This window comes from Malania oleifera, chromosome 5 (genome assembly GCF_029873635.1).
Source record: "Malania oleifera isolate guangnan ecotype guangnan chromosome 5, ASM2987363v1, whole genome shotgun sequence".
In the NCBI taxonomy this organism is placed as follows: domain Eukaryota; kingdom Viridiplantae; phylum Streptophyta; class Magnoliopsida; order Santalales; family Ximeniaceae; genus Malania; species Malania oleifera.
In genome coordinates this window covers 34,140,405-34,166,359 of record NC_080421.1, presented here as the reverse complement: position 1 = coordinate 34,166,359, position 25,955 = coordinate 34,140,405, and the positions used below count along the sequence as shown (strand labels likewise).

Sequence of the window (25,955 nt, the reverse complement as noted above, 5' to 3'; positions counted from 1 at the left end):
TATATTTGGATATTAAATTAGTGTTTGGGAGCATCAATTTAAGGGCTTGGATTTTAATTTTTGTGGAATTAGAAGGAACGCAATACAATTTTATACTACGTTTTGTCCAAATCCACATAAATCCAAACTCCCAAACGTAAGGTAAGAGTTTTGATGAATTCCAGGATGAAAACAATTGGTTGCTTTCAAGGTAGAGAATGACTTTGCAGATCTATTCAAATACCAAAGCTCCCTTTGGAGCATTAAGCCCCCATTTGTCAGCACCTGGAAGGGCCTTTGGCCAGTGTTTCCTAGAGTGTGGAACATTCCTGTTCATGGAACAGGAAGAGGATCGCAAAGGAATGCTAAGGGTATTCTTATATAGATATGTTGGTGAGAAATATGCTATAACACTTGTATAGTTTTTTTTTTTGCATGGGGAGGATGTATAAGTGTTTCAAAGTCTAGACGAGATTTTCTTTTGTTAAATAGATTAATAATGACTGAAAACAGAATTATAATGCAAAAATTATTCACTTTAAATGATAAAAAATATACTATGTAAAAAATATTGAATTTAAACTTTGGGTCATTAGATTTAGTGTTCTTTAATGAAGATGTACCATGTTTTGAAATGTTTTATATGTGGTTTGCTAGGGTGTTAGCATTTTCTAGTAACATGGACCTTCCACTACAAATATAAAGAAGGACCTCCCACTACAAATTCTTTCAAACTGGGGGGATATAAAACAAGAGAAGCTGCTAAGTTTTCCATCTTCTGCTTGAAGTACCTCCCATTACAAATTCCTTCAAGCCGGATCGACCTTGCAAAGAACGTGCAGAAAATTTTGTTATAGGAAATGCTTTGAAACATATGCAAGGCAGAAGTACTTCCATTGAGCATTATAACTTCTTCGCCTAATGTGCTCTATACTTGGTGGAATAGTAACGGTCAAATTTCAAGAGAGGGTAGACAGTAAAAGTGAAAAATTATACATTTTTTATAAAAATTGTAAAATATTATGTTATTTTATTTATGTGCATGTGTAATTTTCAAACTCCAAAACCTTCCAGCACAACAACCAATGTTGTATGATCAATTTAATGATATTGTTATCCATTCATGATGGTGAATTTCTACATTTTGATGTACCTTGACCATGGCGAGTGTTTGAAGTTTTGCTTAGTGTCACCTTCAAATTAATATATGATTAATATGGATTATGATGGAGAGAGAGAGAACAAAAATATTATCTGGTACCAATGAAAATTTGAGCACCCATGAAGAAGAAGAAGAAGAAGAAGAAGAAGAAGAAGAAGAAAAAAGGTAAAGAAGGAAAGAAAGAGAGCATTATGATATGCGGGTTAGAAGTTGATGGGGGAATGCTTGTTCTGCTAAAAAACTCTGAATTCAATTTCTTTTTTCCCCCTTTCTGCAAGTTATTCTGCTTTATTTGGCATAATTGGTCTGTGAGTCTTGCAGAGACCATTCACACTGCCACACTAGGTGAATATACTTATTTTTATGTTCACTTTATTTCTTTATTGCTTCTATAGTTAGTTCATGGGGTTTGATCTTGTCTCTTTAGTAAGTAAAGTAGGATGTTTTATGGGGCCTCATTGAGGATGGCTTGGAAGAAGATGTGGTGGAGTAATTTGGTAAAGTTGTCTCAAAGTTTGGCTGTCCAGAATAGGAGAAAAATATTTTCTACGCTCTGTAAATTGGTTTAAAATGTTTTTTGGAAAATTCAATGATAAAAAACAGTGGTTTTATTTATTAGTTAATTTTTTTGGCACACACCACCCACACTTGTGCTAGAATTTTACAAAATAATGAACTATTCTCTGATGCAGAAGATTTATTGTTTGGAAAGGTGATCTGGAACATGGTGCTACTGTGTAGGGAAGGTCTGCCCTACTGCCAAGCACTATAGAGTTATGGTGTTTTATTTTTTAAGTTTTAATTATTTATGTATTTATTTTTCACACACGAGTTTTCTGTTATTGACTGGAATATGCTATTCTCTGATCTGTTTTCCCACTCTGGAAGGGTAGTCTGAACTCTGAAGGATAGGCGTTCCTATGTCGGAAGGGCCTGCCCTGCCACCAGAGGCTCCACAATAATGTTATAGTGCTCTTTGGCATTTCAGTGCTTTTGCATCTATATGTTCCTTGGGGCATTAGTTAGTTTGTTCAATTTACACATTTAGTCTCAAGTCAAAATAGATAATATAAGACGGTCTCTATAACAATGATTTTTAGGTGATGAATTTATCTTGTCTCCTTCAAGGACACATGCACTTTTGATATCAAGCCAAGAGAGATACATTGAGAGGATTTTACAATAATAATTCTTAGATAAGCTAATTTGTCTCTTGCTTCATGGACACATGCACGCCCCACTGGGTAAATATTCTTCTCTGCATCTATTTGCTTTTTTTTTTTTTCCCTTCGTTGATTTTTGTGGTTAGTTCTTGGGATTTGTCTTGTAAGACCATCAGAAGTAGGATAACATATGGCCAACATTGTGCATTGCTTGAAGTATTAGGGGGAAGCATTTGGCAAAATCACCTCTAGTTTCTGGCGTACAGAATTGAAGGAAAGTATTGGCTTTACATTTTTGCTCATGAGTTCGGACATATCATTAAATACTACTTAAATTGGTCGCAATGTCCAAAAATTTCACAATAAATTAAAACATCAATTTATGTTCTAAAATATTAGCGAAGTGTGATATTCTATGAAGAGCGCAATTTCCAAGTGAATTTTTAGACTAAAACTTGGGCAAATTTGGATCTGATTGATTTAGCTATGTTAGAAAAATACAGTTGTGTGTGTGTGTGTGAATACATCCATGTATACATACATACCTTATATAAATTTTCCCATGTGATACATATACCTACCTTGTATGAATTAACACATATGATCTATGTGTGAATATCTACCCTCTACAGATTAAGCCATGTGATCCATGTAAGTGCACAATATAAATTAGCCCTTTAGAGCCAAGAGAAAAAAATAAAAAAAAAATCATTCAGAAGACAACAATCATTTATTCATTCATTCTTTCCAAACTATGTTTAGCTATCATGGTATTAGAGCCATGGTTGCCAATCCTCCACCATGGCTTGTGCTCCCCATCATTACTCACTGCTTGTCATCGTTGGACCTCTATCATCGTTAGTGCTCCAAAATCACCGAAGTGCTCCCACCATCCACAAGATCTCTCTTTCAAACATCACCTATGCACACCAACTCTACCTTTTGTGCACCCCATCAACACTGCTCATATGTCATCATAGGCTGCCTAGCTCCTTGCTCACCTCTTCGGGCTTAGATCTGCACCTAGGTCTTTGCCCCCATCTCCTTGCTTAAATTTGATCGTAACTCCTTACTCACCTCTCTGGGCTTAGATATGCTCCTAGCTCCTTGCTCCCCTCTTCTTGTTCAGATTTGCTCCTAAGCTTCTTGCTCACCTGTCTGAGCTCAGACATGCTCTTGGCTTCTTGCTCCCCGCTCTTTGTTCAAATTTTCTCCTAATTCCTTGCTCTCTTGTCCAGGCTTAGATATGCTCCTAGCTCCTTGCTCCCCTCTACAGGCTCAGATCTACTCTTAGGCCGCCTAGTTCCGCGTGCTCCTCTCCGGCCTCAAATTTGTGGACTACTATGGCCACGCTTCACCTTGTGCCATTACTTCCTAAGTTGTCTTCTGTCCTTCGAACAACTGACTAACATCTTCATCAAAGCGCCCGTCCTGGTTGTTTTTAGCACTTAGTTTCCAAACTCAAGTCGATTTGTTAGCAAGATACAACTTTGTGCATAAATACATCCATGTATATATTCCCACCTTATGTAAATTTACCCACGGAATGCATATACCTACCTTGTATGAATTAACGCATGTGATTCATGTGTATAAATACCCACCTTCTATGGATTAAACCATGTGATCCATGTGCGTAAGTAAGCTGTATAAATTGAGCCCTTTAGGGCCAAGAGAAAAAAACAATCATTTAAAAGACTAACAATCATCCATTCTTTCATTCTTTCCAAATCATGTTTAGCTATCAAGTTGGTTGCTTGGTTGCTTTCTATTCCATGTTCACATTCGTTTCTGCTTTAAGAAGACTTGAGGGGAAAAGAATTATGCTTGGTTTGGTTTTACGTAGACCCAAGTATTCCCAACCCAAATTTAGATTAATCCTAAAATCTGGATAAATAGTAGTCCTCGTTAAAGTTTTCCATGTGAAGCCCATACGGTGACTTCCCATGAAATACTGGGATAATCATTTCCAACTTCAACTAAGAAACCTTGAGAAAATTTGAAAGTTCTGTGGTTTAACCGTTTAAGTAATCTTTCATTTAAGTTCTGTTTTTCCTTTTACAGCAAAAAATGATAGATATCTGAATACATATGATTTAGTGTCATTCTCTCATACGTCTAGAAATGGTAACATGTTGTTCTCTGTTTGAAATTTATGGCAGATGTTATTTTGTGACAGGGTTTGGCTGTGCTTTTTGTTTTCTGTGATTCAGAGAGGTCTGTGACAAAAGCTTATTTAAGTTAGAATATTTGATCTAGTTGTGCAGTATGTAGTTGACTTGATTGCTTTTACTGTCTGCATGACTACTGCCTATGTTTTCACTTATTTTGCAATATATTAATGAGAGCAATTCATTTATTTTTTTGAGAGAGTATTTTCTTATTGTGACAATACTATTTTGCAGGATATGGGGAGCTTAAAAATTTTCTTTTAACTCTTCTATTGAGGAAATGTAGTTAAGCAGAGAAGGAACTGATATTGAAGGATAATTGTGGATCTGATGGAATTATTTCTTGAATTAGTGGCTACCATTATAATTTTGGTGACAAAGCCTTTTTCTCTGTTTAAATTGCTGTGCATGCTTGGTGTTAAAAGTATCTGTATTGTGATCTGCATTTGGATGGAGTTGGTGACTGCTACAATTTTCTTTCAACTGAATATATTCTGGAGTATTGTGATTTGGGTAGTTACTCTTATTTCTTTTCCTGCCCGAGTTCTGAATGCATTGCAGAGGGAGAGGCTGGTTAGTTTTTTCCTTCCTTAATTATGCATGAGTGCTATCTTGACACACACACACACACACACACACAATGATCTATTTTTCCTCAGTTTTTCCTAAAATTCATAATGACTTATTTATGCATACCTAATTCTATTGACATTTGGGAACTTTGACTTGCAAAAGTGGAGAAAGAAATTTAGAGTGTAGGTGGAGAGCTATGACGATCTCATGCATGTTAGACTCATGCTTACAGGTGTGTTATATTGTTTAAATAATATCCAGTATGTTACCATTTGATGACAAAGTATTGTGCTTTGTGCTGCTTTTGTATAATTAAATCACATGAACACAAGGTCCCACATGCTTCCCACACAAACATACCTCCCTGTGCCTGCTCTTATGCGCACACATACAAATTCAAATTGTAGAGGATATAACCGGCTAATCACATAAGTATTTTGTCTTATCACCTGCCTAGATATTGGAACTTCCACTTTGAACCATCAGCTGCACAACTTGTTTTGCAGATCATAACGGCTATTATGTAATTATAGAACCCTTTTGAAAATTAGTATATCATATCACAAAAGAACAATCTTGTGTGCATTCACCCACCCCTGAAAGAAAAATGATTATATCTGTACTCAATCACTATCGGAAAAATTAATTCCCCTCATTTCCTTTTTTTGGGGGTGCGAACAATGACCCTTTTGAGTTTAATAATTGGATTATTAGACTCAAAAGCGGATGATAGCCCTTTTTAGTCTAATAATTTGATTAAGTTCATAGAATTGTGGATCATAAAAGAAGGCATGAAAGCTATCACATTGATTTTTAAAGTGGTTTTTTTTATAAATATAAAGGGGATATCAAATAAGAAGAACTCCATGTAAGTAGGCTCAAATATTACGTTATCTGATTGTACTCTATGCATGTTAATAAAGATGGAAGAATCTTTCCCTCGATTGTTGAACGCGAGCATAGTATACAATTTGAGATTTGAAACTAGTGAATCTTTGATGCAATTAATGTCCTAATCTTTTCACACATTGTCGGTCCCATGCTCGAGTAAAGGAGGAGGGTTGCGTTAGGTAGCTGACAGCTGGTGTAAAACTTGTTAGATCAATATGATATGATTCCATACCAATTATTCGCTAGGGTATCCCTTGTGGGTGACGCATTTTACTTGTACCGCCCAGGTATAGAGAAAAGTGGGCGAAGGTGGGCTAGGTCGTGGCCCCGAAGCAATGCATCGTGTCGGTGCCTGGGTACAGTGTCAAATATGCAAGGCTTTATGCATCATTTTGGACGTGGGTGGGTAAAGTAGTTCAGGATGTTAGGATTAGATTAGCAACTTGGAATATTGGGACATGGGTAAAAGCATGGAAATTGTGGACAGAGTGATTATTAGAAGAAAAATTAATCTAATCTACTTTCAAGAAACTAAGTTGGGGGGGTGGAGAAAGCTACAGAAATTGAAAAATCAGAATATAAACTTTGGTACGTTGGAAAAGAAAAACATAAGAATAGGGTAGAAATTGTTGTAGACAAAAACTTAAAAGATAGCGTTGTAGGTGTTGGGGGATAGAAGTATAAAAATCAAGATGAAATTAGCCAAGAGATAATAAATGTCATTAGTGCTTATGCTCCTCAAGTAGGCTTAGCCCTTAGACAATTTTGGGAAGATGTGGATAGTAGTATTATATAAGGGATATCAAAGACTGAAAAAATATTCATAGGAATGGACATGTTGGAATAAATAATAAAGGTTATGAGAGGATATACGAAGAATATTGATAGAGATCTAGGAACAACAATCACATAACAATTGAAAAAACAAGCGAAATAGGAACACTAGATTTAACGTGGTTCGGTCCAATCTAACCTACATCCACAGAGCACACCGACTTTCACTATAACTTGGGAGAAAATACAAGAAGAGGAGGAGACACCACTCAACTCAACTCACCCTTTCTCACACCTTTCTCTCTCTCTCACCTTCTGCACGATTACTCTCACACACACATACATCATATTCACGCACACACTTCTCCATTATATAGTTTAATGAGATGGATAGTAAAGGAAGGTGTTTAATGAGATTCAACGGGATGGATTAGCACCGACACTCTCACTCCAGCGCATCAAAGCTAGCTCCTCTGCAACTCATCCTCATCCGGAGCTCATCCTCATCAAGGCTCATCAAGACTCATCAATACTCTCTGTTTCCATTTTAGCTCAACAAATATAGATTGGAGACAAAAATGAGCAGGGGGAGATGATTTTAGACTTCACCATGTCACATGATTTTATTACAATGAGTACTTGCTTTAAGATGAGATAAAAACATTTAATAACCTTCAAAAGTAGAAAAAATAAAAGTCAAAACAGATTTTTTCTTAGTTAGGAGGGTAGATCATTTGTCGTGTAAGGATTATAAAATTATTGCAGGAGAAGCTTAACCACTCAACGTAAAGTTTTAGTGTTAGATATATATATTAAAAAATGGAAGAGAAATGATAAAATAAATAAGTGCAAGAGAACTAGGTGGTGGAACCTATAGAGAGAATATAATTAAAATAAAAATAGGATGATAAAAAGAAATGGAGGTTGGACAATAGAGTGTGGCGTTGACACAAACACTTTTTGGAGTAGGATAGTTAGCTTTGTTGAAAAGATAGCAAAAAGAGATTTTAGGTAAATTAAAAGGAAGATTTTTGAATGGCAAAGAAAGTTGGTAGTAATTAGATGTCCAAAAAGTTATAAAGACAAAAGGAATTTGGTATGAGATATGACAAAAATGTAGGAATATAGAAAACTTGTAGAAGTATAAAAGGGCAAGAAAAGATGTAAAAAAGGTCGTTAGTGAAGCAAAACATAGATCCTTTAATAATTTGTATCCTAGATTAGATACAAAAGAAAGGGAAAGAGGCATATTTAAAGTTGCTAGAGTTATAGAAAGAAAGAGTAAGTATTTAGGTAATGTAAAGTGTATAAAAAGTGAGGATGATACTATCTTGGTTAAGGAAGAAGATATAAAAGAAAGAGATGGCGAAGTTACTTTAGTAGGATATTTAATGAAAATCAAGTAGAACACTCAAACTTAGAATTAATAAATGAGGAAAAGACAAAATATGAGATTTATTCATAAAATTAGAGTTAATGAAGTAAAGTTTGCACTAAAAAAAATAAAAATTGGAAAAGTTATAGGACCGGATAACATTTGAATTGAAGTTTGGAAATGCCTAGGTGATAACAAAATTACATGATTAATTAATTTATATAAACCAATTATAAAAACTAAGAAAATGTCAGTCAAATGGAGGAAAAGCACTTTAATACCTATGTACAAAAATAAAGGAGATATTTAAAATTATAATAACTATTGTGGAATTAAACTTTTAAGTCATATAATGAAACTGTGGGAAATGGTAGTTGAACGAAGATAATGGCTAGAAATGAATGTCTCAGAAAATCAATTTGGTTTTATGCTTGCGAGATCTACTACAATAGCTATATGTCTTTTAAGAAGATTAATGGAAAAGTGTAGGGAAAAGAAGAGGGACTTGCATATGGTATTTGTTGACTTTGAGAAAGCGTATGATAGGGTACCTTGGGAAGTTCTATGGCGGGCTTCAGGGAAAAAAAAGAAGAAAAAAAGAAGAAGAAAGTGCATGTAGTAGGTATAATGATGTCATTAAGGATATGTATGATGGTGTAATGAGTAGCTTGGTTTTAAATCGCGGTAGCGGGTAGTGTAACATAATGGTAACGGGTGTAACGAGAAGCGGGAGTAGCAGATGTTACATAACGGGAAGCGGGTGTAATGGCTGTGAATTTTTTTGAAGCACGCACAACCTTTTGCATATTAGCATACTTGCATGTTTTAAGCTTTAAGCCCTTCTTAGAAAGAGTTTGTGTATTTTGGATCCTTTAGTTTGACTAACTAAGTTATTTGGTAAGGGCAACAAGTTTACATTTGTTTTAAGCCACCATTGATAGAAAAATTACGTGTGTGCGCGTATTTATACTTCTCATGCATTGTTTTTATTTGTGATAAATTCTTATGTGTACTAAATTAATTAATAAAGCAAAATACATTATACACTCCATTAATCTATTAGACACATAAGACATACGAATAATACAAATATAAAATAACTAGAAAAGAAAGAAGGTTGAAGTTGAAAAATATTGAACATAAATATCCCATTATGTCGGATTTCTAGGGAATAAATTAGGAAATTCTATTTTTTAAAATCTGAAATTACTATTTCAGTTTCTAGTATCAGTTTCTTGTTTTCTAGCTTAGAGATCTGCTGATTTGATTTGCTGATTTTGTGGCCTTCCTAATTTGGTGGCCTTTCGCTACTATTTATCTTGTAATCCTGTCTCTTGAAATTCAATAAGAATAGTTATTCTTCTTCTAAAAAATCCTTCATGGTATTAGAGCCTCGTGCTCTTTTCTTTTGATGATGATGTCGTATAAGTCGGCGATGACCGGCGCCCAAAGAAATCCTACCGGCTCTTCCGATACTTCCGAAACCATTCCACCCAATCCCATTATTCCACCCAAATCTATTAACTGCTGATTACTATTCCCAGAATTCAGCCCTTTGTCCCACAGTTACAAAACTCAAAGGGCATGAGAAACCATGGTGTGAGCATTGCAAAAAACCGTGGCATACGAAGGAGACGTGTTGGAAGCTTCATGGTAAACCAGCAAATTGGAAGCCAAAATCCAAACGTGACAGTCACGCTTACCAAGCCACTGCATAAGAGACTCAGATGCCTTCTACCAACTCGTATGCAGTCCCTTTTACCAAGGAACAATTAGAGCACCTGTACAAATTGTTTCAATCTACAAAACTGTCCTTAACTCTGTCTTGTTCTTTGGTACGGACGGGTAACTCTCTTGCTACTGCATTTTTAGGTGTTATTCCTAATTCTGTTCATTCTTGGATAATTGATTCTGGCGCAACTGATCATGTGATTGGTTGCTCCAAATTTTTCTCATCCTATAGTCCGTGTGCAGGCAATGAAAAGGTCAAAATTGTAGATGGTTCACTCTCAGTAATTTCTGGGATAGGAACTATCAAACTCACTTCGTTGTTAACTCTCCATGATGTGCTCCACTTTCCAAATCTGTCTTGCAATTTTCCGTCCATCAGTAAAATTACCTCTGATCATCAATGCCAAGCTAATTTCTACTCTTCTTATTGTGAGTTTTAGGAATTGACCACGGGGAGGATGATTGGAAGTGCTAAGGAAAAAGATGGACTATTATTTTGACGATGGACCTAACTCAAGTAGACAATGTCAAAGTACTTGCTTAAATTCTGTTTCTGTTTTCAAAGATAATGATATCATGTTATGACATTATAGGTTAGACCATTCAAGTTTTCAATATTTAAAATACTTGTTTCCTAATTTATTTCGGAATAAAAGTCCATCTTCTTTTTAATGTGAAGTTTTTCAGTTTGCTAACATCATCATGCATCCTTTTCCACCCAACCCTGCAAACCAACTACAGCATTTACTGTAATTCATAGTGATATCTAGGGCCCATGTTGAACATCTACGTATTTAGGCAAAAAATGGTTTGTGACCTTTATTGATGATCACACAAGATTAAGTTGGGTTTATTATATAAAGGAAAAATCTAAAGTGGAAACAATTTTCAAAAATTTTTACACCATGGTACAGACACAATTTCAAAAAAATATTCAAATATTGTGGAGTGATAATGGTCGAGAATATTTCAAAAACATTTTGGGCCAATTTTTTCTTGAAAAAGGAATTGTTCATCAAAGCTCTTGTGTCAACACTCCGCAACAAAATGGTTTGGCTGAAAGAAAAAACAAACACTTGTTGGAAGTAGCTCGGGCATTGCTTTTTACTAATTAGGTACCTAAATTTCTTTGGGGTGAAGCCGTTCTTACTCCTACATATCTCATAAATGGAACGCCTAATGAGGTTTTAAGCTTTGAAACACCTTTTGATGATTTTCATAAGTTTTATCCAACAAATCGGCTGTCTTCTTCCTTACCACTAAAGATATTTGGTTGTACTTCTTTTGTTCATATTCATAGTCATACTCGAGGAAAACTTGAACCCTGAGCCACAAAATGTGTGTTTGTTGGTTATGCTCCCACTAAAAAGGGGTATAAATGTTTCGAACCCATTTCCAAAAAAACGTTTGTTACTATGGATGTTACATTCTTTGAATTACATCCCTATTTTATGCCCATCTTCAGAGAGAGAAAGGGGGGGGGGGGGGGGGGGAGACCAAAACAAAGATTCGGCTATGTTTCATGATTTTTTCCAAGCTAAAGACTCGCAAAATAACTTTGATTATTCAACTTGAAAACCCAAGATTTATTATACCAAGAGAAAGTGAGTCGAGTTTTTTAGATACTGAAAAGGCAAGTCTTCCTACAGTGCCATCTCATGATGTTCATGATCCTATAATGACTAACAAAGGAGAAAAAGAAAAAAACACCACAGCATTGGTACCATTTGACATTGTCTACTCGCGACAGAGGACAACTCAAAAGAAAGGGTCTTCCAATCCTTTACACTGTCTAGAATCCGTAAACCCTCCAGGTAATGTCCTCACCGAACCTTTACATCATGTTCAGTCCATTTCATCTTCAAGTTCTGAGTCCTTTAAGTCTGAACCCGAGTCTGGTTCCAATCCTGAGTTCGATGATTTTGAACTTCCCATTGCTGTCTGGAAGGGTGTGAGGTCTTGCACCCAACATCCATTGTCCAATTATGTGTCATATGAAAATCTCTCACTTGTTTTTTGTGCTTTTACCTCACAATTGTCCTGTATGGAGAAACCTAATACTGTGCAGGATGCTCTGAAAGTTCTTGAGTGGAAGGAGGCTGTCTTTGAGGAGATGAAAGCTCTTGAAAAAAATGGCATGTGGGAGTTAGTTGATCTACCAAGAGGAAAGACAACTGTAGGGTGCAAATGGTTCTCTAGAATAGTAGAAAGCTCGATTGGTCGCCAACGGATTCACTCGAACCTATGGCATTGACTACTTGGAAACATTCGCCCTAGTTGCAAAGCTAAACTTTGTAAGAGTTCTTTTGTTACTTGCAACTAATCGTGACTGGCCTCTGCAATAGTTGGATGTAAAAAATGCATTTATTAATGGAGACCTGGAGGAAGAAGTGTACATGGATGCACCTCTAGGATTTGGTTAAAAGTTTGGCACAAAGGTGTGTAAACTGAAGAAGTCCTTATATGGGTTAAAACAGTCACCATGAGCCTGGTTTGAGAAATTCACTAAGTTTGTTAAAAGTCAGAGGTATACTCAAGGGCAAGGTGATCATATGATGTTTATAAGACATTCACAGGATGGGAAGATAGTGATACTGATTGTGTATGTAGACAATATAATTCTCACTGGAGATGACGTACTTGAGATGAATCGATTGAAGACTTTCCCCTCATCAACATTTGAGATCAAGAACTTAGGATCTCTGAGGTATTTCCTTGGAATGGAGGTTGCTCGGTTGAAGAAAGTGATTGTTGTCTCCCATTGGAAGTATGTCCTTGACCTCCTTAAGGAGACTGGGATGAGCTGTTGTAGGCCAGCAAACACTCCAACAGATTGCAATCAGAAAATTGGAGATGACAAGGAAGGTGATCCAGTGAATACAACTCGGTATCAAAAGTTGGTGGGAAATTTAATTTATTTATCACATACATGGCCCGATATTGCTTTTGCTATGAGTTTGGTGAGTTAGTTTATGCATTCACCCTACGAGAAACATTTTGAAGCAGTTTAACGAATTCTCAGATACTTGAAAAGTACACCAGGCAAGGGTTTACTCTTCCAAAAGACCACACAGCAGAACATAGAGGCATACATTGATGTAGATTGGATAGGCTTAGTTATTGACAGGAGATTCACGTCAGTATACTGTACTTATGTCTAGGGGAAATATGGTTACATGGCAAAGTAAGAAACAAAATGTGGTTGCAATGAGCAGCCGCAGCAGAATATAGGGCTATGGCTAACGAAGTTTGTGAGATGCTATGGCTGAAGAGAATTCTTGAAGAGCTACGGATGCTGGTGAACATGCCAATGAAGTTGTATTGTGACAACAAATCTGCCATAAGTATTGCTCAAAATCCGGTACAACATGATCGCACGAAGCATGTAGAGATTGACACACACTTCATAAAAGAGAAGATTGATAGTGGAGCTGTTTGCTTGCCTTTTGTTCCTACTACTCAACAAATAGTCGATATCTTCACCAAATGACTTTTCAGACCTAGTTTTGAGCTCCTTGTAAGCAAGTTGGGCATGATAGATATCTACGCTCCAACTTGAGAAGGGCTGGGGGGGGGGGGGTGTCGGATTTCTAGGGAATAAATTAGGAAATTCTATTTTTTAAAATCTGAAATTACTATTTCAGTTCCTATCAGTTTCAGTTTGCTGCTAGAGATTTGCTGATTTGATTTGCTGATTTTGTAGCCTTCCTAATTTGGTGGTCTTCCACTATTATTTATCTTGTAATCGTGTCTCTTGAAATTCAATAAGAATAGTTATTCTTCTTCTAAAAAATCCTTCACATTACATATATTATCAAAATAAAATATTTTCCCAACAAGTTAGTATTTTCAAATTGTTAATTAATGCATCTCTTGTGAGAATTTAAAGAAATAGTAAATTTTCTATCATTGTCATCCTCAATATAATCTTTTCCCCCTCTCACCACATGGTATATTGAGAATGATTTATGAAAGAGGGAAAAAGTGAGAAGAAAAAGTAAAAAATAAAATATTTTTTTTGGCGTCATAGTCTTGTAGTGGTTACATAATGGCTGTAGCAGCCTTTACGTAACGGTCACGGTCCGTAACAGCCGCTACAACTATGATTTTTCTTCCCACCAATTTCATAGTGCGTAACGGTATTGGTATCCCAAAAAACCGTTACGTAATGGCGTTATGTAACGGTCGTGGTCATTATTTAAGACCATAATGAGTAGTGTTAGGCATAGGTGGAGAAAGCTAGAGAATTTCCAATCACAATAGGCATACATCAAGGATTTTCTGCCCTTATCTTTTTGCTTTAGTGATGGATGAACTAACAAGGCATATCCAAAATGAGGTTCTATGGTGTATGTTATTTGTAGATGATATTGTATTAATTGACGAAACTAGGGATGAAGTAGAATCTAAGTTTGAGTTATGTAGAAAAACTCTAGAATCTAGAGGCTTTAGGATAAGTAGAAATCAGATAGAATATATGAAATGTAATTTCAGTCATAGTAGGAGGAATATTGGAGATAACGCTGAACTTGATGATAAAGAAATCAATAGCACTAGTAGATTTCGATACCTTAGATCTATTATGCAAGATGAAGGAGAAATATAAGAAGATGTAATGCATAGAGTTAAAGCAAGTTGGATAAAATGGAGAAGTGCTTCAAGTGTGCTTTGTGCTCGTAGAATACCTTTAAAATTAAAAGTGAAGTTTTATAGAACAACTGTAAGATTAGCTATGCTAATATTTGACAACTAAGAGAACAACATATCCAAAAGGTAAAAATTGCCAAGATAAGAATGTTAAGATGAATGAGTGGTATAATGTAAAAACATTAATTAAGAAATGAACATATTCACGGAAAGTTAGGTGTAACTCTTGTAGAAAATAAGATAAGGGTGGGATGACTCTGATGGTTTGGACACTTGCAACATAGGTCACATGATGCGTCAGTGAGAAAAAATGAGTTAGTTATTGTAAGGGGTGATAGAAGGGCTAGGAGTACACCTAAAATAGCTTGGAATAAGATAGTAAGGATTTAATAGCCTTGAATTTTTTAAAGGAAATTGTCCATGATCGCATAAATTGATGAAAAAGGATTCATGTTGCTAACCGCACCTAGTGGGACTTAGGCTTGGTTTGTTGTTGTTTTTGTGTTGATGAGAATGTTTGATGAGATTCTTTGACTTCGAATAGAGACAAAAAGGGTCTCCTTGGGCCACAAGGCTCCCGACTTTGCAAGGGTCGGGGAGGGTCGTCAGAGTATATGCAGTCTTACCACTGCTTTTATGTAGAGAGGTTGTTTCCTATTCAAATCCTGACTATGATAGAGATGACTGTTTAAATTATAAAATTATATGATTGTTTAATTGATAAAGTTGATACATACATATATCTATATATATATATATATATATATATTGTGCCTTTCAGGTTACTAACTCATGCATGCACAAGGTTTGTGGTGACAAAAAAGATGTTAATATTTGACCAATCTCAAAATTTTACATACATGCTTGCTTTAATGAAGGGCAAGTTTGGATGTTCATTCTAGTTGAATGGATTTATTTTGTTTTATATTGCATATTGTAGAGGGGCCTTTTATATAAGAGGAGAGATTGTGTTGTACGCATGTAATGATGCTCTTATATATGCGAAGTAAGCAATTTGTAGAAAGATCAAGCATAGGTTGCGGTAGATCAGGAAGTTCTAATGACCAGTGAGAGATTTGTGGCTGAAGTGTAGGCCACATGATGTGTGAGGAGTATATATTTGGGGCTGAAGCATGAGTTGGTCTCTATATCCAACAAGAAGATTCTACATGGATGTGCTGCCGATGGAAAGAGGGACGAATATATGCCCAACTGAGGGGTGATACATGGCAAGGGGTGTATATGCCCAATAAGGAGCCACATGCTGCAAATGACGTGACAAATGATAAAGCAGCTTCGCAGCCAAATGATAAGGCAACCTGAAGAAAGGCTAAGGGGGTTTAGACTCATTAATTGAGTCCTGATTTGTGCTCGTGAGACCAAGTTCTAAAACATCCTCGAATTGGGATCTTGCTGCATATCCTCATTTAGTGGCTATTTTATGATTTAAAAAAATATATATTAGAAGATAATTATGTTTTGTTTTATTATGTTCGATAATATAATTATTGATGAAACAAAACTCAATTCTAGAATGAAAAAGAACTGCCTATTAATTTAAATTAATATTAAAAAAAGTTAAAAATACTAGTTTAATTAATAATATTTTAACATAAATTAGTATGATAATCATATGTTACAAATATACATTAAGAAGAAGATTATTGTTAATAAAAAAAAATTCTATTATTGTTAATAAAATAATAATATTATATTATTTTAATTAATAAAAATATTTAAATGTTAATTAGAAATAACAATTAACAATATTATTAATTAAATTTAATTAAAAATATTATAATTAGGAAATAATCATATATTATTTTATTATTTATTCTAACATATTAACTATTAATAAAATATAATTAAATTTGGTATGAATAAAAGGAACCATCTATAAATTTAAATTAACATTAAATAAATCAAAAAATTAATTTAGTTATTAATACTATTTTAACATACATTATTATGATAATCATATGTTATAAATATACATTAATAAAAAAATTATTTTCAATTAATAAATAATAATATATTATTTTAATTAATAAAAAATATCTGATATAATTATCATTTAAAATTTTAATTATAAAAATATCAATATTTTTATTTAAATATATTGAAAAATAATTATATATTATTTTAATATGTATTGTGACATATTAGTTATTATAATTCAATTCAAGATTGAACAAGAACTATTTATTAATTTAAATTAACATTAAATAAATTATTTTAAATTTGATTAATAATATTTTTTTATCATAAATTAATATGGTAGTAATATGTTATAAATATGCATTAACAACAAGATTATTATCATTTATTAATTAAAAATAATAATCTTATATTATTTTATTTAATTGGAAATATTTAAAATTTAATTAAAAATAATTAAAATAATAATTAATAAAATTTTTAATTTAAAATATTAATGTTTTTAATTTAAAATGTGTTTAAAAATAATCATATAGCACCCTACAATAAAAGTAAGTATCCAAATATCACTTATTTTAAACGCAACCAAATACCACTTATAACTTTTAGCACTTTGCCTATTTAGCACTTATTATCACAAATTATTAAATTCAGCATGTTTTTTTGAAAACACTTCTACATAAGTGGTTCCAAATAATCCCTTGGCTACCTGGCGATGTAGAAATAGAAGGTTAGTCATTTCGTTTGACTCTAGGCACACGAAGCATATATTTGTACTAATCACCATGTAAAGTCTCCTTGTTTGCTACAACTCATTGGTATTAAGCTGGTTATGGACCAAAATCTACATGAAGGCACTGATTTTGAGTGGAACCTTGCCTCACAAATGAAGTTATTCAAGGGTAAAGAACTAGGACTCGAGGATTTCATAAGTTGTGAGAAAAAAGATGCACTGCGAAAAGATCTAGAAAGTCCTCTGCCCAAATCCTCAAGTAATCTCTTGCTCTAGGAGAAAAAAAATCCAACACACTCAACATAATAGTCAAGTCATCGACCTCTCTCATTGAGATATCTGAAAAACAAAAATCCCAAGTGACCCCCTTCAAATGAACAGAAATCAATTATTGGGGTATTATACAGCCTGGACTGTCTAAAAGGACGAGGGACTGAACACACCAATGAAATCTCTCGTACCCAAATATCTTCCCAAAAACTATTACTATTTCCACATCCAACTTGGAAGCAAGTAAGAGTGTAAAATAGGTCGGTTATAGGAGAAATGAATTTCCAAGGACTTGCGTGAGATGCATTTCTGCTTCCTCTAGTATCCCACCCGTTCTGATGTGAACCATATTTACTTTTAAATACCATGTGCCATATTTACTTTTAAATACCATGTGCCAAAGGGAGTCAACCTCCAAGTGGAACCTCCAACATTTTTAGACATGTTAATCTTAAGGCCTAAAATATTCTCGAAGATTTTTGGTGGAGTAAGGGTCTCTTATGAAACTTCATGTCGCGATCTTTTTGTGAAACAAGAAGGGTGCCATCGGAAAATTGGAGATGGGACACCATGAGCTCCTCTCTACCTACCGTAAGGCCTTGAATGACATTGAGACCTTGAGCATGATTAAACATCCTACTCGGCACATCTAGATAGGGTAAAGAAAAATGGGGATAGGGGATCCCTTGCCTCTATTAATGCTTATTTAGTCATTTAGCATTATTAGTATGTGTTAAAGAGTTATGTTAGTAAGTGTGAGTTAGTAAGGGTATTATGGTTATTGACATTGCACTTGACATATATTATAAATAAAGAGAGAGACCTATCATTGATGTTAAGTCTTCCATTTTACCCAATTAGTCAACATGGTATTTGAGCAAGATCTGACCTAAACCCTAATGGCATGACTTCCGCTAAATCAAACCCTAAACATCATAATATCACGCAACTTTCTTCTGTAGAAGGATCATCAGCATCACCAAAGTCTAGGAGTAGGTTCAGGAGTTGCCGGAAAAATATGCAGTGGCTGGAAGGATCCTGAATGCTGCTTTCCTCTTCAAAACCTCAAGAAATACCTCATATTTTGCAAAACTAACCAACGTAGCAAGCCACTGAACCTGCTGATCTGCCACCTTCAAAATTTCACAGCTAGAGGAGCCTCCATGCACTGGCACGTGAGATACTTTTGAGCAATCATTTTGCTCTGATTTCCACCCAAATTTCTTGAATCATTTCCACACCATAATACCAAGTTGTTTGTCATCTTTTTTGTCTAAAGATATCACCTTTTCAGCTGCGCATGTGCGGCATTCTAGGAATGATTGTTTGATAATGCCCGAAGCTGTTGGTCAATGTTTATTGAGTTCATTGAGGCCTGAAGCAGTGGTATTGCTGTGCTCTTGATTTGTTTTTATCTTGTTCATCGTGTGTTTGTAGTTTGCTCCAATGGTTAAATGTTGTGTGTTGGGATGGTCTCCATGAATTCCAGAAGGATGCTCACTGTGTATTTCTGATTTTTTACTGTATAGAGGCTGTTTGGTGCTGTTAGAGCTTTGTGCTGGTTTCTTGGAGTTATGTATAAGTGTAGAAATCTCATGTATATTGGAGAGATCCCGTGTATATTGGAGAGATTTAGGGGGTATTTATTGTATATTATTGAGTGAGATTCTTTTAGGAGATTGTTTCCATATTTAGAGTAGAGTTTGTATTATAAGTACTTTGTATTGGCTTGTACAAAATTATTCAAGAAATACAGAAATTATTCATTCTGATATCATGGCATCGGAGCTAGGGTTTCTAAACCTTAGTTAGCAATGGTAGACGGTGCCGTCAACAGCAGAGCTCCGTCGTCCAATCGATTCCTCGACAGCCGCTCTCTATCTCAATCGAAAACTGCAGTCGGTGGCAGCGATGGCGACGAGCTCGACGTAGACGACATCTTCTGGACTGGCGATGCCGACACGGATTGGGCGCACTGCCGACGTCATCGCGGGATCCCGCAGGCGGAGAAATCTAGCATCCTGGCTACATTGCCCGACGATGACCGGGATGGGATTCTTAGAGGCCTCTTGATCTTGTGTCGTGAAGCTTCAATTTCCTCATCATCATCGTTGTCGCCATTGTCATCATCATCAAGGATGATTCCTTCCTCGCCAAAACTCTCTCCAAGCAAGCACGAGAGAGTGAGCCTTGAGTTGTCGCAGTCGATGCCTTCTTCGAAGTTCCATCAGTCGGCTGCAATGAAGGTGCTAGTGCTGTCAAACGGAAAGCCTCTGATTCTGCAGTTGAAACACCATGAGCCAAAAAACCTTGGAACATCCACGACAAAACTCGGCCATAAAAACGTCGATGAGCTAGGTTCGCCTTGAGTTGCAACCATCATTTGGCAGTAGATGCAGCCGTCACCCTCAAGTCACAATTGCACAGTCGCTGTCCTCTCACAATCGCAACCCCTAGAAGACCACCACTACTACTGCAACCGCAGTGGTCATTTGGGATACTCAACAAGTAGGGATGTTGATCGCCTTCTTCACTCTATCGGGAGGCCGAATTCGGTGTCAAACACTGAATTTGACCTTTTTCGCGATGACGACACCCTCTGACCCTAAATTGGGGGAAAAGCACTTCGAAGGCCCGAGGCAATTTTTCCACACGACGGGCTAATTGAGGTATTGGCTTCTTCCACAAATATGTCTTCGAGTTCTTTAGCCCAAAGAGGTAATTTTTTGCGAGCCTGGAGTATAACTTCTAGATCCAAAACTCCTTGGATTATTTATTCAAGTGCTTCTGACCACATGACTGATGCCTATCATCTTTTCTTATCATATTCACCTTGTGCTGGAAATTTGAAAGTTAAAATTGCAGATGGATCACTCTCGTCTGTCGTAGGCAAAGGGAATATCCTACTCTCTGACTCCATCACACTAGAGTCCGTTCTTCATGTTCCTAATTTATCCTGCAACTTACCATCCATTAGCCAGTTGACTAAGAATTCCAATTGTTCTACTAAATTTCTTCCCTCTCATTGTGTTTTCTAGGACCTATCATCAGGAAATACGATTGACAGTGCTAAGGAGTGTGAGGGACTCTACTACTTTGAGAAGGCGAATGTGAGTGAACAATGTAAAACTGCTATTTGTGATTCTGCATCTGTTTCTAGGGTAGTGAAATTTTGTTATGGCATTCTAGAATGGATCAATCAAATTTTCAATATCTAAGACGTTTATTTCCTTCCATTTGTTCAAATAAAACGTCTTCTGAATTTCAGTGTGAGATTTGTGAACTTGCAAAACACCAGCGTAATTGCTTTCCAAAATTCACATACAAACCATCTAGACCCTTTACTATGATTCACAGTGATTTATGGGGGCCCTCACGCTCTCTTAATCGCACTCACACGAGATGGTTTGTTACTTTTATTGATGATTATACTCGTATTTGTTGGGTTTACTTGTTGAAAGATAGAACTGAAGTGCATTCTATTTTTATTAGTTTCCACTCCATGATTGGAACACAATTCCAAACTCACATTCAAATTTTACGTACTGATAATGGTACGGAATATTTCAATGATATCTTGGGACATTATCTTCAAGAAAATGGAATTATTCATCAAAGTTCTTGTGTGGATGCCCCTCAACAAAATGGGGTTGCTGAACGCAAAATAGACATATTCTTGAAGTAGCTCGAGCATTAATGTTCACTACAAATATGAAAAAATATTTTTGGAACGATGCCATTTTAATAGATACACATCTCATTAATCGAATGTCTAGTTGAGTTCTTTCTTTTGCCACTCCTCTCTAGAAATTTCAAGAATGTTTTCCCAACTCTCGGCTCCACTCCAATCTCTCTTTGAAAATCTTTGGATGTACTGCATTTGTTCATGTTCATGCTCATAATCGGGATAATTTGGAACCTCGTGCCATTAAGTGCGTTTTTATTGGTCACTCTCCTACTCAGAAAGGTTACAAATGTTATGATCCTGTAACAAAAAAATTGTTTGTTAGCCTTGATGTCACATTCTTTGAAACCACTCCTTACTTCCCAAAGCCCTTTCTTCAGGGGGAGAAATGGAGTGAAGATCGGTTCTTTGATTTCTCTATTGATGATTTTGTGCCATACACTGAGTCTACCATTGCATCATTTCCTGGCCTATCATTTACAAAAGATCACTTAAAACTTAGGAGGAGGTGCAAAAAAACAGAACAACACAGAAATACTTGTTTACTCAAGAAAGCCAAACACAAAGAACAGGGAGAATCTCATACCTGAGGCACCAAGAGAGTTGGAACCGGTGATAGCTCTGAGCAATCATGAGTCCATGCCCAATCCTAATCAGGTAATAGATGACCATGAGCTCCCTTCTGATAAGCCTGTACTTGATGACATCAATTTACCCATTGCTGTCGGAAAACAAACTAGGTCATGTACTCAATATCCCTGGTCAAAGTACATGTCTTATAAAAGCTTGTCTACAGAGTATCGTGCTTTTACTTCTAACCTTGATAGGATAAAAATTCCAAAGAATATCCAGGAAGCCTTGAAGATTCCTGAATGGAGGGAAGCTGTAATGGAGGAAATGTGGACTTCGGAAAAGAATGGAACTTGGGACGTTATGAATTTGCTTTGAGGGAAGAAGCCAGTTGGTTGTAAATGGGTCTTCACAATGAAATATAGAGTTGATGGGATAGTTGAATGGTAGAAAGTCCGACTTGTTGCACAAGGGTTTACATAGACCTATAACATTGACTACACGGAGACATTTGCACCAGTGGCAAAATTGAATATAGTTTGGGTCCTTCTGTCCTTGGTAGCCAACTTGGATTGGCCATTGCAGCAACTCGACATTAAGAATGCGTTTCTAAATGGCTAGTTAGAAGAAGTCTACATGACAATACCTCCAGGTTTCAGTTAGAGAGCTAAAGAAAATAGGGTATGTAAGGTCAAGAAGTCCCTGTATGGACTCGAGCAATCTCCTAGAGCATGGTTCGATAGATTTGCAAAGGTGATAAAAAACCAAGGATACCGACAAGGGCAATCAGATCACACTATGTTTTTTCATTAGTGAAAGTGGTAAGAAAACAATTCTTTGGCTATTTTGCATGCCATGACTCTATTGAATTCATTTATATTAAGGGCACAATATAATGCATTTATAGCACTTGAGTTTACTTGCAACATCTTATGATCATTTTCGGTCATTTCTTTTTCTTCTTTTAGAACTTCTTTTCCATCTACAAGTTTGGTAGAGATAAGATCACCATATGTGACAACCCTCCACGCTTTCCAATACATAGTTTGTAGGTAGATTCTCATTCTTTGTTTCCAAAAAGTATAGTTAAGACCACAAAAAAACAGGAGGCCTAGTTAAGGATTGACTCTCGGCAAAGGGAGCTATGCCTAGTTGTGCCATAAGATCTTTGTGTAGCTTCTAGGTTAAGATTTGCTACAATCTCGCTCTGATACCAATTGAAAAATAAGGTGTAGTCCCAAGAGGGGGGTGAATTGGGTTTAAAAATTTCATTTAAAAACTTTTTTTATAAATTCTTTCTCAACTTATTTTATTCTTAGCAATCACACAAGGATGGTTTGAATCACAATATCAGCTGAGAATCAAATTCACTTTTAAATATTTATGAAAGAGTAATTCAATTTGATCTTGCAGCAAATTAAATCAACACCCAATCAATCATCCAATAAGCCAACAAAATCCACAAGTTATTCAATTAAAGAATATATGAATTGCAGCAGTGCTTCCAAGATTCAAACTTTGTTATCAATTAGCTTTCTTGATCAATGCACTTCCTTTAATCAAGGTTTCCGCAAACGATTAATTAATGTACTCTCTCTAAGGTTTCCGCAAAAGATCAATCAACGTACTTTCTTTAATTAAAGTTTCCTCAATCTCAATATTAAATTAATTCCCAGCATTCAAATAAACATCCACGCAATTTATATATGCAAAAAATTAAAGAGTAAGGGAAGAGAGAGTGACCGAGTTTTTACGAGGTTTGGCTATACCCGCCTACGTCCTCGCCTTAGGTAGCACACCTAAGGATTCCACTATACTACTCCTTTATAGGCAGGGCAAACCTTTACAACAATCCTTCAATAGGTTGGAGCCCTCCTCTCCAAGCGATACCTCACGCTTGGTACAACGATTCAACATCCCTGAACCGTCAAGAAACAAGAAAACAAGAAACACTTCTTGCGTACCAGAATCACTCTCAAAAAGAGCATATTAGTACAAGTTAGAGTACAACTAAGAATACTTTAATTTAAGTATCAATGAAGAATAGAATTGAAGCTCAGAGATTATATCACCAGGATCTTTCTTTGGATTGATCAAACTTAGAGTTTATGCTCAAAGATCGATGAAAAAATAGCTTAGCAAATCTCAGAAAAACTCCAGCAAGTATGTGAGTAAGAAATCTTTTGGAAGAGTATGAAAGTTGTATGCTTGATTGCTATTATGAATTCTTGATGTATTTTTTGATTTGTGAAATCATGTATTTATAGACTTAAAAAGTCATATTTTCTTGTTGCCCAAGTTACTTGGAGTGTTTCCCAAGTTTTAACAAAATTTGGGGCACAAGCAACATAAACGCTGTTTAAAAATAGCCGTTATAAAGGTTAGGCGCCTGGACTCATCAGGGTTAGTCGACTAGGCTTTTGAAATTCAGCTTAATATCACAGTCAGAATAGAGTTAGGCGCCTGGACTCACAAAGGTCAGTCGCCTGGGCCTATATTGTCTTCCCAAATTTAATTCAGCATAAATGTATGTCGCCTGACTAGACAAGGATTAGTCGCCTGGGCAGTTAAAACACTGTTTTTAAAACTTGTTTCCAAAAAAAACTCTTTCCAACTTGTTTTGATATTGTTTGTAATTTTGCACTATTGTTTGTACCATTGCCAAAATAACTTGAAAAAACCGCTTTCACCATGCCATGGCAGTCCCGAATGATTCCTCCATCTCCTGAAGTACCTGGATTGCCCCTACAGCTTCCATCACAATTAAGTTTTGTCCACCTTGCTGGGGGTTTAACCCATGAGATAATTTTTCTAAGCCTGGCACAAATTCCTTGATGCTAAATTTGAAACTCTTTCAAAATTGTAATGTCTGATATCTTCAATTTTCAAAAAGAATTAAAGCTCTTAGCTAAAGAACTAACCTAGTATCAAACACTTCTCCACGTCTCATCCACACTTTGTAAACTCCTTCCATTCTTACTTTGCATCTTCGATTCCAGAGGCACCACCTAATCAAACACGGAATCAGACCAATTAAAATACCTTTAATAGATGATTTTCGAGCATAGTGGAACCAGTTTGCAATTCTATTTTTCTAGGGAAGGAACCATTGGAAAGGAATCCCCAACACCACACTAGCCCGACGCCAAACCTCTGAAGCCACCTCGCTTAAAGAAAGAATGTGATAAGTGTTTTCTTGACTTTTCTGCACACAGCAATCACAAGCCAAAGCCATCGATATTCCTTTTGTCTGAATTCTATCATCTACTGCCAAGCATCTAAACTAGGCTTTTCATTAACACATTGAGATTCTTCTAGCCAATAGAGAATTCCAAAACAAGTCATTCCACTCAAAATTATCACTTCTGCTTCTCACTGCCTCCCATGCCCTTTTTGTGGAGAAATTGTCGTCAGGGGTAGGCTTCTAGATGAATATATCCTTACCACTTTTACCAACTGGCACATTATGCAAGATTTCCGTTGTTCTGTTGGCCCCAACCAATTCCATTAATAAATCAGAGTTCCAGTTGTTATTCAGCCAACAATCCTTAATACACAGCTTCTTGTTCGAAATATCCTTGATGCGCACCGCTAACAGGCTTGATGTAAGCTACCTATTGAACCAAAAAGAAGAATTCCCACCTTTTACCAAAATTTTAACATTATCCATAACTTCCGGAATGGTGGCCATCACCGATTTCTAGAACCGAGAATCATTTGGTCTCTCATTCCTTATTAATAAATGATCATTTCTTGTAATATTTAGCCCTGAAAAAACTTGACTATAGATTGTTAGAAGTGAGCAGTCTTAAGGCAAATTTCATGAGAAGCAATTTTTGGACTTCTTTAAGATCTCTCAAGCCCATATCCTCTTCAGAGGTGGGTTTACAAATTTTCTCCCAAGAGCGCAAATGAATCTTCCTTTTACCTTTCACCTCTCCCTATAAAAAAATTAGCAAGAAGAGAGTTGATGTGAGAAAATGTGACCTGTGAAACATTAATAATTGACATCAAATGTATCGGCATGCTACATAACACATGTCTTAATAAAATCAATCTTCCACTTTGCGAGAGCAACTTATATTTCCACCCCCTCTCCACAAGAGGTTTCAAGATCCTGGAAGACAATTTTCCAGAAACCAAAGGCGCACCTAAATACGTAATTGGGAATTTACCTTCCATGAAACCCGTGATTCTTAATAACCCACGTTTCCGAGCAAGAGTAATGTATTTCGAAAGGAATAATGCATACTTTGTCTTGCTGACTTTTTGACTCGACCACTTCTCATACAT

At 35.9% G+C, this 25,955-nt stretch overlaps 1 protein-coding gene across 10 annotated transcripts in view; it reads left to right on the top strand.

Annotated features, from left to right (window-relative positions):
- The window catches only part of LOC131156291 (uncharacterized), a 52,415-nt gene that overhangs the window by 1,664 nt on the left and 24,796 nt on the right, over positions 1–25,955 (top strand). For 6 of the 10 annotated variants that reach the window (XM_058109845.1, XM_058109840.1, XM_058109841.1 and 3 more), the window contains exon 2: positions 4,710–5,048. In XM_058109845.1, coding sequence (XP_057965828.1) covers positions 4,806–5,048 — 243 coding nt within the window. In that variant the 5' untranslated portion in view covers positions 4,710–4,805. Of the gene's footprint in view, positions 1–4,709; positions 5,049–5,210; positions 5,281–25,955 lie in introns of all 10 variants that reach the window. The other 4 variants (XM_058109849.1, XM_058109843.1, XM_058109844.1 and 1 more) reach the window with 1 other exon arrangement.